The sequence below is a fragment of the Phasianus colchicus genome, chromosome 1 (assembly GCF_987193195.1).
Source record: "Phasianus colchicus chromosome 1, bPhaCol1.hap1.1, whole genome shotgun sequence".
Taxonomy (NCBI): Eukaryota; Metazoa; Chordata; class Aves; order Galliformes; family Phasianidae; genus Phasianus; species Phasianus colchicus.
In genome coordinates this window covers 93,165,435-93,185,086 of record NC_143436.1, presented here as the reverse complement: position 1 = coordinate 93,185,086, position 19,652 = coordinate 93,165,435, and the positions used below count along the sequence as shown (strand labels likewise).

General features: G+C 37.0%; 1 protein-coding gene across 8 annotated transcripts in view; it reads right to left on the bottom strand.

The window, feature by feature from the left end:
* EPHA6 (EPH receptor A6) overlaps window positions 1–19,652 on the bottom strand; it is a 515,780-nt gene that overhangs the window by 95,254 nt on the left and 400,874 nt on the right. For 6 of the 8 annotated variants that reach the window (XM_090152397.1, XM_090152412.1, XM_090152405.1 and 3 more), the window contains 2 exons: window positions 13,693–13,815; window positions 754–815 (listed from right to left, as the gene is read on the bottom strand). In XM_090152397.1, the coding sequence (XP_090008523.1) occupies window positions 754–815; window positions 13,693–13,815 (185 nt within the window). The remainder of the gene's footprint in view (window positions 1–753; window positions 816–13,692; window positions 13,816–19,652) is intronic. The other 2 variants (XM_090152418.1, XM_090152435.1) reach the window with 1 other exon arrangement.

Here is a 19,652-nt window from a genome sequence, read left to right as displayed (position 1 = left end):
TTGCACTCTACAAGATGGAAGTGGCAAGGCACTAGGCTGGTAAGGACTGACATTTACTTTCTAAGACAAATTTGAAACCCTTGCCAGTCAAATCATTCAAAAAGGTTATGTCATTAGGTCTCCAGAGCATTTCCAATGGTTGATTTAACAAAGACACTACTTTAAGATAAGTTTAAGTTAGGAGGTCATCCCTTCCTACATTTCTAAGAAAACATAAATACAAGTGTAACATGCTTTCTATAGCTCTTCTTTAATGTTTGTAGAGTGACCTTTTGGGGTTAATTAGCACTGAGATACTTCACCCATGAACTGTTTTCTAATTTGTTTAATGCAAGTAACCATAAATAATTATAAATCAATTACCAAGTCTATTCTACACTTCACCAACCAAAAGAATCAAAACAAAGTGCTTTTGAAGGTGATTGAGCAAAGTGAACAATTTCCATAAGCCTAGGTATTTGTACTTCAATTTATCTTTTCCTTCATAAAAACACTAATCAAAACACATTTTGCTAAATATGGGAGCTACTCTTGTAAAAGAAATCAATTATATTCCTAAGTTTAAATCTTTTTTTTTCCAGCTATGCTCTAATGTATCACTGTACCTTAGAAATGCACCCTGGGGAAAATGCTTCTGTTCTTCACTAAAATTCCATGAATAACATTACGTAGGAGTTAATTTATGATAAATGATTTAAAATCTTAACCTAGGATGACTTCTTATTCAAATGCCATCACAAAATGGTACCTCACCCGCAGAAAGGAGTCAAGGGATCCATTTTCCATGTATTCAACTACAATCATTACTGGTCTGCCTGCAAAACAGCAAAGAAACACATTAGGATTACAGACATATTATAGGGTTTTTATATTTCCAGCTGTTAGGCACAGATTAGTCACATTACTTAAATATGATAACTAGTTTCAAAATCCTCTTTTACTTGTATTATTCTCTAAGAATTATTTTATTTTTTTTTTCTTTTCTTTTTTTCTTTTTTTCTTTTTTTTTTTTTGATTAATAATAGTGAATTAGCAGACTGTGCATCATTTGCTCTGGTGTATTCCCACATTAAAGAGAATGAAAACAGTGACCATTACTTCCAAACAAGAGTTCTTGTTCTACCTCTAACTAAGAACAGCTCTAACTTAAATATACTTTGGATATGTATGTATCTTTCAACAATACTTTGGAATACATTTGAGGCAAGGAAAAAGAAACATAAGCCATCTCCTAGAAATTGCATGGTCAGTGCCATGATTTTCCCTCTCAAAGAAAAATATCCTAACAATTCAGGGGCATACAGATAGACTTAAAAATAGAGTTATTGTGCAAAAGCCCTCCTAGATTTGGTGTGCATATATGCACATATGAGTGCATGTTTCCTTAACCCAGCAGAATTCTGAGTTCATACGTTTTACATTTATTTGTGCATATACATTAGGTTACCCAAGTAAAAGTTTTGCTTAACCAGAATAGCTTTCCTGTTTGGTTCCAGGACAGCACCATATCCAAATTCAGCCTTCTTTAAAACTTAATTACAAGCTATTTTAATTTCTTAAGAAAACACCCAAATATAAAGACGAACTTTTAACCTGGACACTTTACTAAATACTGTTTCACTGTTTTTATCCAAGGCTAAGCCACCACTCTGGAACTGTCTAATAGGAGAGGCTCAACAGGCATGCTAACCAGGCTGCACTATGAGGTCTCTTATAGAACTGTTAGTATTGCACATGAGCCATTCTACTCTATGCAATCTATGTTAATAAGATAGGGAAGGAAGTAGAAAGTCTCAATCTTTTCTTTCCTGACAGTGCCTGCCCCTTTTGGGATTTAAGTAAAATCAGTGCTGCTTCAAGTGGTGAAGACACAAGTCCTCCCTTTCCGCTTTCTGTAAATATCAGCTTTTCCAGTATTTTTCAAATCCAAAAGAAAACTCTTTCAGGACTTTTCCCCTATCTTAGAAATTACCATTATGTTTTATTTGGACACTGTGATGACAAATAAACACAATATTCAAGGTGAGAAAGTACAGAATGGCATTACGAAGATTCCAGCACAATTTTCCATTTCTGTGCATGCCAGCATTCTCTTCACTTTGATTAATAATGGAGGTGTTAATTAAACTGTCTACAATATACAATAAGCCACAGCTAGTTATCTTTCCTATGCTGTTACAGCTCACCTTGTATTTAAAAAAATGAATGAGCAGTTTCTCTGTTCACAGAATCATAGAACTCTAGGAGTTAGAAGGGACTTCTGGAGATCATTCTGTCCAACCCACTGCTAAAGCAGTTCACTTGAGGCTCCCTTCCCTGAGTGTCAACACTGAATTCCACATGCACTGGTGATGCTTGCTGATGTAGCTTATTTTTGTTTTTCTGGAGTGTCTCACAATATCTTTTTCTTCTAATCTCTTCTAATAAAATTTGGCGTTCTTGTATTCACTCACATGTTTAGGTCCTCAATGAATAAAACAGTGCTGAATAATGTTCAGACAGTAGACATGTTTGAGTGTGTGTGAAAGTTTTCAGCTGCATTCTTGATTTTTATCAATAGCCTTTCTGAAATGGAAGAATTACCAAATTGTCAGCTTTTTCTTAATTATTATTATTTTTAAATGATCTCACCTGCAAGTGTGCATCTATTACCTATTCAATTTATTTATTTTCATCTGCATCTGTTGATTAAAATCTGGTTTAGCATTTTTAGAGTTCAGAGCATTTTAAAAAGTAATGCTTTCTTCACTTTGTTTATGCTGACAAGTAGTATAGCCTACTCTTTTTAGTTTCAAGCACATGAATGATCTAGATTCCTGCACATTTACAATTTGCTTATTGTCAAGGGATTGAAATCTCCATATGAAAGGAATATTCTATAGTCTAGAGAAAAACAAATGGCAGCATAATGCCAGAGATCTTATAATATGCAGAACCTGCCTTTACATGCAAGTTTTCTCAAGCAAGTAGTAATTTCTAAATTGTTACAGACTGCAGCATCTTGCAATAAATAAGGATGTAAGCTGGCTTTCAGATGCTATATTTGTTCAGGCTTCAGTTACTCAGAAATTTCTCTTTTTGGATAAATCAACAAATAAAACATTTTTATGAAAAAATTACATTTGAAGAGAATGACAAATGGAGCTATTGAACTTTGAAACAATGCTCCTCGTTTTCTGTTAGTAATTCCTTGGCACCCTACACTTTAGAGAAGTTAGTTTGTAATTTTCCATAGAGGCTCATCAGCTCTCATTAAATTTTTTATGCACATTAGATGCATAACCTCTAATATAAATTATTTTCATACTTGTTTTGCAAAATCAATTTTTAATTCTTCTACATTCTCTCACAAAACAAAGATCCCTCTCTTGCCCCACAAAATAAAACCCCCAAACCACCCAACAAACTGCCGTTCATTTTGCTCAGACCAACAGTATGAATAAAATATATACGTTTTTATCTGGAGATTTTAAAAAGAGATTCCAGGTTTTGTCTGAATAATGTTTATGGGTTTTAAAAATGTTTGATATCTTTTTTCAGTCACTTGAAATGTTATGCCTTAACACATCGAGTCATTCCTGATGAAAATACTACTTAATAGCAATGATTCATTTCAAGAACACAAATACAACATCAGCTCTTCCATATGATATCACAGGAATGGTATGATTTGGCAAACATGCCAATATAAATTGCATTTTGTCTTCAAACAGGTCACTGTATACTGAAAGATCTGCATATCATTAAGCATTCTGTAATGCTGATTGTATGGGAACTGCTGAATCACGGCCTGAACCTCTGATTCACCACGTGAGGCAAGCAATGAGTCAGCCATGGGAGTGCAGGTGAAAGTAATTCACCTGTGCTACCGGAAAGGGTGGAGCCTGGCTCCACTTCTCCTAGATCCTATTTAAGTGCTGACTGCCACTGAGGAGGGATCTTTTCCTGGAGTTCACTCCTTGTGGATGTCACAGAGTTAACCAGATCAATCTATGCCCGTGACAGAGGGTAGGAGGCCCCTGGCCTCACAAAATGGGAAGGGAGGGGGGGAAAAAAAAACAAAAACAGTGGCAACGATCTATGGAGGAAAACTTATTTTACTATTTATGATATTGGAATGCAAGATAACACAATATAATACAATCTAATGGAAATTGAGACTAATAAATCAAATAAGATAGGAAAGAGAGAGTTCCCGAGACCGAGTCAAACCTGAAAAGCTTGGAACGGCTAGGAAAGCACCCTCCAGCACCCACTGCCAGGCAGTAAGAGACCGCCCCCCCCAGAAGGGTCAGATCCCATGACTTCTGTAATGTATAAGGATAGGTACCTGGAATTGAAGCATTAACACTTCAATTCCAGTACACTACATGATGTTTTGATGGGGAATACAGAAAACCAAAAAAACATAAAACCATGACAGTGGAGAATATTGTGAGCCTACAACATCGGTAAGCATTTTCCATTTACTATCCTCCTGTTGCAATAATCTTACTTAGCCTAACTTTCCTGGATATTTCTTAATTATAATATCTTTATATTCATTGATTATACACTGATGAACAATAAATTTAGTCACAGAGGTGCAGGTTAGCTTCCCACATGCTGAATTTGAATCCTTTTCCATGCTACCTAAATCTCAAACTCAGTGGGAGATTCTGCAGACTTTCACGATACCAAAAATTGAGCTCAGCTCCATTCCTTGATTGCTTTAAGCAAAAATCTTAAGCCTGGATCCTAATACTAACTACTCAATCTTCTAGCATACCAGTATTTGACAAAAGCTATTGCAACTTGGCTGCAGTATTCGCTGAAGATATTTACATGCCCCTAGCTAGACTGTGACAGTATACAGTCCACACAATAACACTTTCAGTCAGTGTAATATTTATCTTTGGAGTATATGTAGATCCAGACTGTTTCAGCTAGTGTTTTGGTTCCTTTAAGATATGATAATATAAAACTGCTATGTAGCAGATTCTAGTGGATGTATTTATCATCAAAATGGTAATACATAGGCTCTTTTCCCAGTAAACAATTCTTTTTCTACAGGTTTGCAAATTTTACACAATGATTTTTGAACATTTTACAAATATAACAACATCAACTGTCAGAAAACGTAAGGTAAGACACAACCTGATTTCAAAGGAGTGGAAAAACAGGTCCAGAAAATCAAGTGGCCATCTCCATCTATAAACCACAGTTCCCTCTGCGTTTGGTCAGGCTGAGTTTGGTTACCAACACACAATGCTGTACTTTGTTCCATGGCTCAATACCTTGTAGAGGCACTTCAGTGATTCCACTGTGCACTTGTGTTATGTGAACAGGCTCTCCCATTCATGGATAAAGGAAGGGGACTAGCAGTTGGCTCTGGAGAAAGTGGCTGAGATGTGAGGATGTGATTCTCTTGTAAATGCAAGGAGAGAATCTAACATTGGACATCCCTATGCAGACAGAGCCATTGGTCTAAAGGGCAGGCGGTGGATAGATGGCACCACACTGCGAAAATCAGAGATCCTGATATGAATAGCCACTGAACTCCATCAGTTCCAGATCTGGGAAGCAAACTGAAAGCACTGCTCTACTTCTGATGACCTAAACATGATAAAGCATGATCTGGGATGCCTAATCTTTAGAAGGTCAGAGGGTGGTGACCAGTACAGGACTGCCATAAAATAAAGTCCCTGGTTAGTTGCTGTTAGTTTCATATTTTAGCAGCAAAGAGCAGATGTTATCTTTTATATACTTTGGTATAATCTGAGTCCTGAAAAGATTAAGGTCTGTGCTGAATCTTGTACAACATGGAATACTGCTTTTGGTTTAAAGTGCAGCACAAAAATGACTTTGAAAAATAATACCGGCAAACTAGCTGGCAAAAAAACTAACAAAAAGAAAAAGAAGAACAAGGAGATAATATAAATATTATTATGAAAATCCATGTTGTTTTCATGATACTGAGAAAGATGAATTTTTCATCCTCAGAACAAGGACTGGAATCAATGTTGATAGCATGGGGTAGAGAAGTCTCTGAGAGAGAAAAGATATCTGAGTATTTTATCATTGGGTTATGCAATTCTGGAAGACACTGAATTATTTTCCTATTTTTATGATTGCTTACACAGATGAAACATGGACAACCTTACTTGAAGGAGCAGTTTAAAGATGAACAGAAATGGAAGGCAGTACAAGATGGGAGTTGGGGAAGCTCTCTAAATTAAAGACTTGACTAACTGAGATGTTCTCATATAGAAACAGGCACTAGGCAGTACATGAATAAGAACCAGGTTCATTTTATAGTCAAGATCCATGTAAGAGAGGGCATGGAATAAGGACACTGAAAATGGTGTCAGGGTTTTTTCAGGATAAAAGTTGAGCACCTGGGAGTTGAAAGCTGCAGATACTGCCAGAAGAGAGCACTCAACTTCATGGTGGAGTTGGGGGCACAAAACATAAAATGGATTGAAAGTGGATTCAAGGTTCAAGTCAGCAAAACAAGTCATTCTTGCACCAATTTCAGATACCCAGAAGTGCTCGAGTGGGGAGTACTGTGAAGTATGCATACTACATACTAAAAACACCAATATGAAAATACAGTCCTATTTATATATGGCATATTGATAGCATACCCACTTTCACTGTTTCTATAACTCCTGCACAGCTCTTAACTATTTCTACCTCACTCTTCCCCCCGCCAGACACCTGCCTTGGGTACTAGTGAAAGCAGCATTCTCTGCTTGCACAACATAAAAGGAGCAGCAATGGCAGACCTGTCAGACTCCCTGCATCTATGGAAACTGGACTGAACACATGAGAGCAGTATCAGTGCTTTATGTGATCCAGAAAAAGGAACACGGATTCCATTACTCAAAACTCAGATGAATCTGCAGGAGGTTCTGGGGTTATTTGTGGTTTTTGATGCAAACATCACTTGGTGACAGGCGGTTGACTGGTTTTGACAAAGTATTCATTTTTCCCTGAGAAAGTTTGTCATTAGAATTCTCCCACATGGCTCTACTGTAATGCCAATGAAACAAAACCAGCATAAATTACAAACATCCTGTATTGGTGTCATGCTGCCTCAGAATTCATGTTACAGTTTTGTGTTTTTCACTGATCAATCTGCTTGACATCTTTTTATAAGCAGAAAAGAAAAAAAGGAAGCTGTGCAATGCAGAATGATGTGAAATAGCAAGTGCGTTTAAAATTCACAGCATATATGTTTTTAGATCTTTTTTTTCCACAGGATTTTGATAGCACATAATCTAATTGAGTGGTAGAGTGATGAATAAGGAGGAGAATTTGAAGTGTCATATCAATGACAAAATATTCATCTTGTTGTCTCCTGTTGTCATTTTAAATAATGCAGTAAAGCCCACTTTAATTAATGTTTTATGTAAGATTAATACATGAAAAAGAATGCAGTTAGTATATACTCATTTCTACAGTCTTTACTTTTAACTAAATCTCTCATTCCCATTATGGGAATAGAACTTTTAACATAAATAGAATTATAGAATCATTCATGGAATCACAGGGTGACCTGGTTGAAAAGGACCTCAACGATCATCTAGTTTCCACCCCCTCCACTATACACAGGGCCACCAACTACTAGACCAGGCTGCCCAGAACCATATCCAGCTTGGCCTAGAATGCCTTCATAAATAGGATATTTACTCTTCAACTCACAGAGCAAAATCTTTGAATCTGCTCTCCTGTTCTTCTAAGAAAATACTGCTCTATCATGTCTGCAGATCAGCATTCATGTGTCCATTGTATCATTGCATTGTTTGAAAATATTGTCCTTTGAACTGTTTTCTGTAATTTTATATTATATATTATTATATTTGTATATTGTATATTTTACACTCACTACACAAAAACCCACTGTGCGGTTGTTTACACTCACTACCCAAAAAGCTGCAAACAGTTCTTCCACTTCTCACACAACAACAGGAGAATGTGCTGTGGACAAAAGAAGTTTTAGCAGACTCCAGCTTCTGCAGCCTCTGATTCCTCCTAGTTCACTCCTCTCGTGTGCCTACAAAAGAGATTCTGGAAGGTTTTGAGGAAAGAAAGTGGAACTGTAAAAAGAAAGCAGCTGCACTGTTCCCATGATTTGTTTTCTTGTTCTTGTCTCCTTGTGAGAGAAGCAAAGAGAATGCAGCAGATGGTAAAAACAGAACAAATAGCGGTATTTCATTAGTTGGAGTTAGTTACTTTTTTCATTCCTGCTGCTTATGTTTACGTGAACATTAAAAACAGAAACAAAAAAGAAACACCTTCAATATTATGGTGAGATGTCTTACGTGTCCCTGCACAGGGACAAGAACAGGAGCCAGTACATTTGAAGAACAGCTCTAAAAGATGCCACACAAACTATTCTAAGTACATATGAGCACCTTATTGGAGAGTCTTCTACTATTTTTCAAAACCTTCATATACCCTTGAACCATGCTGACATCTCCAGGCTTTTTAAGAACCACTTTATACTGACTTGAAAGAGGTTTCAGTAATATTTTCCTGAACTTCTTCTAGGACTAGAACACTTGGAACTGTTTATGATGATGTCTGGGCATGAAGTGAGCTATTTAGCAAGGGTGGAGAATGTAGACTTCTTTTTTTCATGTCCTACACTCAGAGCTCAATCCCTGTTCTACAGTTCAAGTTAAATATTAATAAACCAAAACATTATCTCACTGATTACATTACTCACTGATCATCCATATTTTGGCTGTGAAGTACTCTTTGCCTGCCTAATGGTGAAGTCCACATACATTCTCAGCTTGAGCATCTGTACTCAGAAAATGCATGCCATTATGTATAGGGTTTATAGGCTAGACATGCCAGTGAAATAGCACTGATGCTGGAAAGAATAAACTAGAAGAGCTATTTGGCCCAGATATTCTAGAGAATGCAGTAAAATAATCAATTTGTTAGTCAGCAAGAAAGGTTTAGCAATTTTGGTTCAACAAAAAAACACAGCCACTTTTAGGTACTGAAATCCAGAGTAGGGAAAAACACATTAACTGAAAAAAAAAAATAAAAAATTAATGGTTACTTTTCTCATTATCGGAGTACCATAAAATTATAGTTGAGTTTCAATATGCATAATTGCTCCTTGATGGTTCTTGTTGAGCAATTTTGTTCAATAACGGTCTGCCAATACAATTTGCTTTCAATTGTCACCTTCTATAATATCAAGAATAATGGGCTCACTCAGGTGCACTTTGTAGGAAAATATTAATTTTAGGGGAAAGAAAACTGATAATCACTTGCTTTAGTATTCTACAGTTGTCTGAGGTTTTTGAGAAGCTCCATATAAAAAATACGAATATTACCATATATGTGGTTTGCTGATGTAGTCTGAATACTGAACATTATGGAGGGAGGTGGGGAGATTTGCTTAACAGGGACTTTTCCATAGTTACTCATAGCTTGATGCTCATTTCTAGTTGTTCTTGTTAACAAAAAAATTCAGAGCTTGAAAGAAACAACAGTAAAGGTATTTTGTTTCCCTCCCTTCCTTTCTGATCCATCAGGTTTATAATCTCTCCAACACCCTCCAACGACAGCAGCAAACCATACCATTTTCTATATCTAATTTCTGTCAGGTAATATGGGTATACATTCACATAACAAACTTTATACATGACTGAAATCAAGAGCTGCAAATACACAGCTGAAAAAGGAAACTAGGAGTTCTCCCAAAATGAAGCAAACACTACTAGTTTGGGCAGGTAAGTATTTGAAAAAACAGAAGCAGCACTGCAATTTCGCTATTTATTTTCAACATGCATACGTGTCTATGTGCCTCTGTAGATATGAAGAAACGTCTAAGCTTCTTTGTTGACGCCAACATATGTATGATGAGGATGTAAATTGTTAGACACTTTAAAATTTCTATTCAATTTTTGCAAGGATTTGAGAAAAAGTACATTTTTCTTTTGTGAATCCATTGGTGATGAACCATTACATTATAGATTTGCATCAACTAAGTCATGTGAATCTGTACTGCTAACAGGTGGGATAATAAGAGACTAAAAAAACTGTGACAAAAATGATGGCTAAATGAAAAGGAAGCTTTTCTCTTTAAAGGGACATATTTTTTTGTCTTCCTCCAAAAACACAGGACAAATCTTTGCAGGCCTCCTGAAGGCCTTACTTCTAATGAAACACTGTATGGAAGTGGCAGACTTCTGATGAACTGTCAAATATAAATGCTATTGCATTAGCTATGACTAGGTTTAAAAAAAAAATCTATACTTGTGGCAATCCTTTTATGAAGAAAGATGTCAAATCCCATGCCTGCAACACAAATTCATCTTTAGCCTTAGGTTGGCTATGTGAATACACCTTTTACATACATGAACCTCTGTGCAATGTAAAATCCAACACCAGATTACACACAACTGAACATTGGCTGTCAATGCAACAGTATAAATAAACTCACTGCCTCCTCCCCTTGCCTGAAATGGAAAAACATAAAACAAGTGCTACTCTGCTCTGCCAAGATGTTTTCCAGGTACTTCTTTGGGAGGCTTCCCAGTTTAGTTCTTAGTGTTTAACTTCTACAACATATCTGGGAAATTCTGTAGAAAAATTACTTTAAATGTTTCTAATGTTTCTTACTTTTTTTTTTTTTTTTCTTTAATAAGAAACATTTTTTTCCTATTTGGACTATTCTGGAGTAAATCTAGCATGTAGTTTGAGTTAAATGTTTTAGTAAATAAAACCATCTCACATCTTTGTTCCCCATGACCCTTATAGCAGAATAATGCAGGCATTTTAAGCTTTCCACATAGTTTAATTCACTGAAATCTTACACAGAAGCTATATGTGAAGCAATTAGGGTATAATTCAGCAAGGATTATTAAATGTTAAGTACTTTTGTTAGGCTTATGACAGGTACTGTCCAGTATGAGCCCAACAATCTCAAGTAATGGAGGTGAGGTCACAGCACTACCAAAGGCAGCAGTCAAACATTCTTCCCTCTAGTACAAACACAAAATCAGCAATTCTCTCACTTTTAGTAAGAGAGGGTAAAGGCTGGGGACAGGGGAAGCAACAAGACTCCAGTGGACAGATGATTTTGCCCACATATTACTGTTCAAAGAGCCAGAGACTGCCATAATAGCATGGGTATTAGTCCTTGAAAACCTTATGGTGGAATTCATAGAATCAGAATGGTTTGGGTTGGATAGAACCATGAAGATTATTCAGTTCCAACCCCTTTGCTGTGGGCAGTGTTGCCCTGGATATCTGTTTCTTGGTAAAGCATTGTTCAGAAAAAAGGTCAGGTACTGAGTGCAATGTTTTTCAACAGGAAGGGACAAAGGGTACATTTCTTCTCTTTGTGCTCAAGTGACTACTATTCAAGGATGAACTTTTCTACTGAATCATAAAGAGTAAGAGTAAGTTCTGACTCTCTCACATCTCATATCAGTACTCCTTTCAACAGGAAATTGTTTTTCCTTCAAAAAAATACAGCGAGTGTATTGGGTTTTGGTTCACACATGCAGCAAAGGTGATTTTATAATTTAGAAAGTCAGTATGCATTGAAAGTGGCATCCCCTGGTCATCACTGCAACAAAAAGAGGCAATACAGAATTAAGATTGTGCTTAACTGTCGACAGGAGAGGAACAAATGAAGAGTTAAAGAGAAGTACTATGGATAAGGTTGTTAGGGTACATATGTTAATAGAAGTTTCTGACTTTTAATGTGCAGTTTCTTGCCACCTGCCTACTCCCTCACCCACAATCTTTCTCAAAGAAACACAAAACTTCCATTGGATTTGTCACAGTTCCTTATTGGCTTTGAACTACCTGATATTCTTCATTTTGCAAAAGATGGGCAGCATTTGTCTCTCTCTATGGGGCTGGTTCTGGGCTCTTTTTCGTTATTGACATGATCAAACAAGCATTTGTTTTCATCACCTTGCTAGGGCATACATTGCTCAACATGTAGCTAAATTGCTATGTTTTCCCTGTTTTGAATATTTCATCAGATCGAATTCTTAGTAAAAGAATATTTTAATAGCAAGAGATTATGAAACACTCTTACTAAGTAATCACACTAAAAGTTATAACTTAAGTCCAAAACGTGAAGTTTTACAAACACTCGGAAAAACAGTTCTGAGGATCTTACAAACGGACAAGAAAAACTTGTAGGTAGCTAGGTGAAAAGCCAATTTATTAATGCAGTTAAGGCATATTTAAACTAATAGAATCAGTGATATGCTACACATAACACAATATTCAAAACAGAGAATTCAGGGGAGGGAGGATGCTGGGAGTATTTCTTCTTCCACAGAGCTGTTTTGTGACAGATATCATTCTCATTGTGATGCTGACTGCCAAAATTGCCTAATGACTATTAAATAATGAAATATCTTCAGGAGAAAACATATGAAAAGCATTTTACAGACTGTTGACAAAAGACACTAAAAGAGTCAATGAAAAGACACAAAAGTTGCTCAGAAGCTTCTATTCAAAGAAAGAAAGCAAACTACGAAATAGTAGCACTTAAAATAAATAAATAAATCCCACATTGAGTAACATATACTGATGAGGCTTGTAATTATCACAATGGATAAAACAAGGCACAGAGAGGTAGAGCATTTTCTTTTGTATAGCAAATCAATACCACATATGCCATCCTTCAGACCGCCTCCTAATTGTACCATAAGACAATTTTTTCTCTTTAACCAAAACTGTAAGTAATATTACTGGTAAGAGGTCCTGAAAGGACATAGATACGACATTAACCCACATATGGATTAATTCTGCATATAAATATGTAGTTTGGAGAGGAACAGAACTGAACTTTAATTCAATTTTAACCACGATTAAGATACCTTTATTTACTCTTTGTTTATTAACTTTGGTGACAGATGGTTTTTAATGGCTCCAGAGAAGAATGGAGAACACAAAAAATCTTCCTGGGAATGCTTCTAGCCTATCTGTATTTCCTGCTTCAGCCCAGTACCAGAGAGCAGCCTATTTACCTGGCACTGTGTTCTTAGCTTATTAGCCTGTGTTCAACCACAAGCCAACCCTCTAAGTCCTCTGTGCCACCACAGACCCATAGAACTACTGGAGACCTAGCAAGAGATGGTGTGGTGCACTGTGCTGACAACAGAAACCATGGGATTTTCTCATTTATTGTAAAGGAGAATTAAAATAGTGCAAATTATTATAAAAGTTATTTTTAAGAATTAAGGCAGTTTTCAAGAGATACTGTGGAAGCATACAAAAGATTCAAACTCCATTACTTAATACAATTTTTCCTTTCAAATTTTTGTTTTACTTCCATGTTTTAGCAAGGAAATGCAAATTTTTAGAGAAGAGTCACAGAGTCACATAAAGATGGGATTTTACAGAGGCATTTTTAAAGTGTTGTTTCCCTGGTGTACACAGGTATGCTTCATGAAGCACTTGATTAAAGGACACCAGGCTTTCTCTTGCAGTATTTAGGTTGACTACTATCCCTCACACTTTCTCCTATACACTGATTCAAGGAAATAGCTAGTCCTTGAAGAGTAACTTCTCTTTTCCAGTTTGACTTTTTATCCGAAGGGACATCTGATCTCCCCATGTAAACAATATCACATTTTGTTTCCCCGAGAGCTGTGGAGAGATGGTTTAGAGGGTGAAGAGAAAAATCAATGTGGGGAAAAAGGCTGGAATACCTACCAGAGGAAATGCTGGGGGGTAAAGATCCACCCCCTGAGACTGGATGTGAGGTCAGGATGCTATTTAAAAATCCCGCCCTCAGGAATCTCGAAAGAGACTTCACCCCAATGGTCGGAAAGGATCCTTTCAAAGAGATAAAAATGATCATTAATCAAATGACTTGTTCTTTGGCTGATAAAAGAAGCTGTCTGTTTAAGGAAAAAAAAAGAAAAAACAACTCTGCAAAATTAACAGTGGTTACACTGGAACAGACCTTACAAAATACAGTTAAATGTTTTTGATTGCTTTTTATCCAAGCCATACAATACACAGCTGTAACCAGAAGGAAGTTGTTTTCTGCATACTTTGCAAATGAAGAATCCCAGCATTTCTAGGAGGAATGGAAAAAAAATGAGATTTTAATGGAAAAATACACCTCTTGAATATTCATAATGCATTCCAAATGGCTCTACTGTAAAGGCAGTTTAGAGTTTTGTATGCAAATCAAAAAGAGAGTGGTAGAGGTGAAGCTGTACCAGTAGAGCTGAATTTTATGTCAGTACTACCAAGATAAGCCACTTGAAAGCACTCATGTCAGGCCAGGGCAGTTGGGGAACCAGAATTAGTGGTAGGACAGCTAACACTGCTAAGCCAGAGCTTCTATCAGATCTCCAAACACCTGTCAATATAGGGATGCCAGCAAAAGCCAGGAGTATAGATACAGGCTCTCTCCACTTTGCTACCATCAGAAGCTTTGCACGTGTCACCCTTCCAATTGAAAAAGCCCATGTTTTCATTGCCTAAATGCATAGATTCATCTCAGATTATCTCATCCATCCATTTGAAATTAAATACTTGTGATATATCTAAGATAGCACTGATAAATAAGAGCTCTATGATTTGATCCACTTTTTCAGCTTTCAGCATAGGCACAGAGATTGAGAGACATCATTACAGCTGGCTCATGTTAGTGCCAGCATTGAAGCTGCATCTGAAAGGAGAGCTCTGCATCTTGCATAAAAGTAGAGTTAAGATTCTCCAAACTTGCAATAAATTTAAGCTGACAATCAGAATAATTTGTTTCTGCAAGTACATCAAGCAAGCATCCATTTAATAATGTAGGCAATGATAAGTTTGTTTTCATCACCTTACAGGTATTTCACAGCTGATCCTGTATAGAAAGAAAACATCCCTCTTAAAATTCATGCAACTATGGGTTTGTTTGCTTTTTGAACTAATACAAATACAAGTGAGGATTATTTAGGTTTAAAACGTATACATGCATTTTCTGAGATTAAAATCTAAGTGAGCTTTGATTTTTTACTTTCTAGCTAGAGATCTATTGTTTCTTCTCAATATATTTTACATTTGCCATTTAAATTTATTAGACCCACCATAGTCTTGGAAAAAAAATTCCTTTAATTAGAGTTCCGAGCATAGCATTTTCATATCTGATGGGCAAAGATATGTAACAAAAGCATTCCCTCAAGCTATCCCAGAAAAGCCTAACTTTGGCAGTCTTGTCAAAGTCTTTCCAAACTCCATGGCTTTAATTTTAAAATGTTTTCAGAAGAGATCAGGTATACAGTTCAGAATGCAGTGCAGAGAAATTCAATTTTAAAATCAAAAATTGTTCCATAATCTCACATATAAACATTACAGCTAAATGAACATATGAAGACTTCCCAAATAAAACTTTGCTTCTTTTTTTTTTTGAAACATGGATTATACCAACCATAATGTACCCTCATGGTGAATCATGTGCCCTCTATATACACCTTCAAAAAAGCCAAACAGGTTGAGGTTCACCACTGATATTTTCCTTTATTTAAGTTGAGCTACACAGCAAATAACTCAAGTTTCCTATCAGTGCTGCTGTAAGTTACTTTGTTATAGAAAGTAACAAACACAAAAATGAGCGTATTTCATTTACTGTGCATGTTTGGAAATAAGGAGCAAGCAAATTTTGGAGCAAAAAAATGTGAATATTAAGGGCAAGAGGGATAAAATTACTGAGGTATTCAAGCATCAAATAATTAAAGGAATATGCATAAATTATGCTTTTTTCACTTACTAAAAAATTCAGTTACTTAAGCATAGATGATTTATGTCATTTGAGATGCTGCAGAAAATCTCAGACAATCATATTTGAGTGGTAGAGATGACAAGATCTGCAGTTCTGCACTCTTTGAAAGCTACAGCAAGAGGCAAAGCAGCAGTTGGGTATCTTATAGGAAGCATTCAGTGGCATTTTAGACAACTGAATCCCAGATAAATACTCTGCTGTCAACTCAAAAATGTCTCCTATCAAGCAGAACACGTATTTACAAGAACAAGACCTTGCTGCTTCCAGAGGTCCACAGATATGTTCTGAAAAGGATCAGGTTGATCCCTGACCAGTATTCTGCAACATAAAAATCCAAAAAACATATTGAAAGTTGATTCATACCAAAGCACGCATAATCCTAGATCAAAACACAGCATATGTCCCAGAATGAACATATGTTGTGTGGTTGGTACAAAGAGTCAACACTTAGTTTGGTAATATCATCCTTACAATGTGATTAGGGTTTGAGACTATTACATGACAATAGATCTGGAAGTTGCTTATTGTTGCAGGTAACCAGGAAAGAAAGTTAATTCTCATAGCTCCCATCAATCACAACAAGAAAGACAAAGGTCTGGTAAGAGCTTTGGGCATAGATGGATAGAAGTACTTCTCAATTTTTTATTTGTTTGCATAAACAATCAGAAAATTTTGGAAAGAAAAGAAAAGAATTGTGTTCTAGACAGAAAGGGAGAAAGCTCTCTGCCAATACAACAGAGGAAGAATATGACATTAAGCAGAAGACCTCAGCTCTGTAGAAATACATAACTTCTGTGTGGAAATCAATGAAAAGAAATGCTTTTCCTTGTATATGAATATGTAATTTTTTTACTGGGCAATGAGATCATAGTATTTCCTCTTTTTCTAAATTGGAACTGTGTTTAGCTGAACAAAAAATTAACAAAGAATGTGCCGCATCCTGCTGCTTTACACAAATGGCAAAAGTAATATTCATTTCTTAGAGGTATATGGTAGATATGGGCATGTAGATATAGAAATCTTGATGCTTAATTAAAAAAGAAATCCATTTAAAGCAATGTACTGGACACTTTCAAGATACTAGGATATTACTTTAGCTGATCAATTTTCTTGAGAAATACAATTCTGTCAGCTCACATCATGCAGAGACAAGGTCCGTATAACTATTCTGTTTGTTTAGTATGAAAATTAACAGCATTTTTGCATTGGGTGGAATTATGGTAATGGAAAGAGCTTTTAGTATATGGTCCTACTGGTTCTAAACAGGGAAAAGGAATATTTATGCATATTAAACCACAATTCCTGAGTGCATTGAAATACTGCTGCTCTGTAGAAGCTTGAGGGCATGATTTTATTATGGGGAAAAACAAAACAAACCCCTTCTCCCACTCCATAGTTATCCACTGTGAACATTATGCCACTGAAACATGGGAAACTACATTAGTTACAGATATTAGTTGGAAAAATGCATTGAAAGAGTAAAAATATATGTCAATACACTGAATAGCTGGCAGTTTGTGGAGTACACACCATTTACTGAGTTCTGTGTCACCAGTTTATAGCTCAGCATCAATTCTTCTCTTCACAATTATTAGAGCTAAGTGCTTGTGCTGAGAAGCAATGGGGGAGCACTGAATCAATTAGCCTGCCGTTTGCCTTCGTCTGTTGTTCCAGGGGGAATATCAAACCACAAATGATAGAATTTGATAGGGAAGTCACTTGTACAGAATCCTACACTGGCATGGTTTTAGCAGCACATTATCCATATAGAACAGAAGAGCAGGAAAAGATAGCTGGGTAAGGAAATACACATGCTTAGTTCAGCTCCAGAGCACATAACATTAATTCACACTCATTTATTAAAACTTGCATAGCAACAGTATGGCCTGCCAGAAGGAAGAGCCACTTCTCCCTGCAGCAAAGGCACATCCCATTGCCTAGGGCTAGCAACAACACAATTTTGCTGCAAGACCCTACATTATTTTTCACAGAAATTAAACATAGTTTTATTCTGATAATAACAGTGCATACCCACTCACACCTGCTGACTGGAGTGCAAACACAGCCACCAGTTTTGCTCCCACACGCGCTACAGAAGTAACACAGCACCAGAACTCCTCAATGGCTTACACTCCAGTTTTTCTCCTCCTCAGCTGCTGCTTCTTTACCCTGGCACAAGAGCACTTTGGCCAACCTCCTGGAAGCCTCTGGGTTGATTTGTTATATTTTCCTATAGCAACTGTATCTGTATAAACTTACTGCAGTCTGTGGAGGTTTGCTTTTAAAAAGAAGAACATTTCTAAAGTCTCAGCCTTGTGTCTAACTAGTCTGAAGTAGCTTACTAGAAAACCTCCCAAAGATACAAGAACTGTGTTAAACATTGTAACATATTGTTCAAGGAAAGGAAACAACACAGAACCCCCAAGTAGTCATCAAACCAAATCATGAATTTGGTTAATAAGCCTATTTCCCCCCTATTTTTGAAGTACTTGACTCTTCTTATTAATGGTATTTATCAAGTACATATGCAAACAAAATAAGTCTCTTTTCTCTCCCTTCCTTGCCCACAGGACATATATTATTGTACCTGGAGGAATCTTTTTCAAAGCTGTCAGAGGTTTTTGGTGTTTAAGATGTCTTCACTGAAGTAAATGGAAAGGCCTTGTTTGGAGGGCAAGGTGTATGAGAAGCAGCTGAGGTCCCGTGGTCGGTCCAGCGCAGAGCAGAGGAGCTGAGGGGAGGCCTGATGGCGGCTGCAGCTCCTCACAGGGAGCGGAGGGGCAGCGCTGAGCTCTGCTCTGTGTGACAGCAACACGGCCCGAGGGAACGGCATGGAGCTGCGTCAGGGGAGGGCAGCTGGGGGTCAGGGACAGGTGCTGCACCAGAGGGCGGTGGGCTTGGAACGGGCTGCCCAGGGCTGTGGGCATGGCCCCAAGTACCAGAGATCAGAAAGTGTTTGGACACCACTCTCAGACACAGGGTTTGGATTTTGGGTGGTCCTGTGTGGTTTCAGAAGTTGGACTCGATTATCCTTGTGGGTCCCTTCCAACTTGAGATATTCAGTGATTCTATGTTTTTATGAAAATTTGTATTGTCATATGATTTGTGCTCATCTTACCTTTTTCAAAGAGTAATCAGCAGAATTTCTGTAGAAGTCAGCCAGGAACTACAGCTTACTCTCCTTCTGCTTTAAGCTGTCCTTAGCAGGAGAACCTATGCAGACTGCGACTGCACAAAGGCTACACGTGATTTAGCTGTATGGGACAGCCACCATCTCACCTCTCCCACTGCAAGCAACTAATGATTGACTACTACTAGTATTAGTGGAAAATTTTTTTCTCTGAAAGAGTGGTCAGGCACTGGCACAAGCTGCCCAGGGAGGTGGTGGAGTCACCGTCCTTGCAGGTGTTCAATAAATGTTTAGATGTGGTACTAAGGAACGTAGTTTAGTGGGGAAATATTGATAGTATGTGGATGATTGGAATGGATGATCTTGGAGGTCTTTTCCAACCTTGGTGATTCTATAATTCTTTGATTCTAATTCAAAAGGAGCAATTTGGCAACATAATGTAATAAAACTGGAAGGATATTTTCCAGAGAGGTCACAATTACTGTCAATTATTTCTGTTTACTAGTATCATAAAAAGGAGATTTTAGCTTGTTATTCTTTTCCTATAGATTTTGTTTACAATTTTAAAAAAGGAAAAATGCACGGTTAGTGCATTTAATGTAAAAAATGATGTTTACTTCTATATAGTAAATTGTCTTGATGCTTTTCATACAGGGATTGTAAAATACAGCTAAGATAAATTGTTAAGAACTCTGCAGATGAATGCTTGAGGAAGTGAGCTGAAGGGCTATAATGAGCTTTTTTGTTCAGCTTGACAGGAAGCAA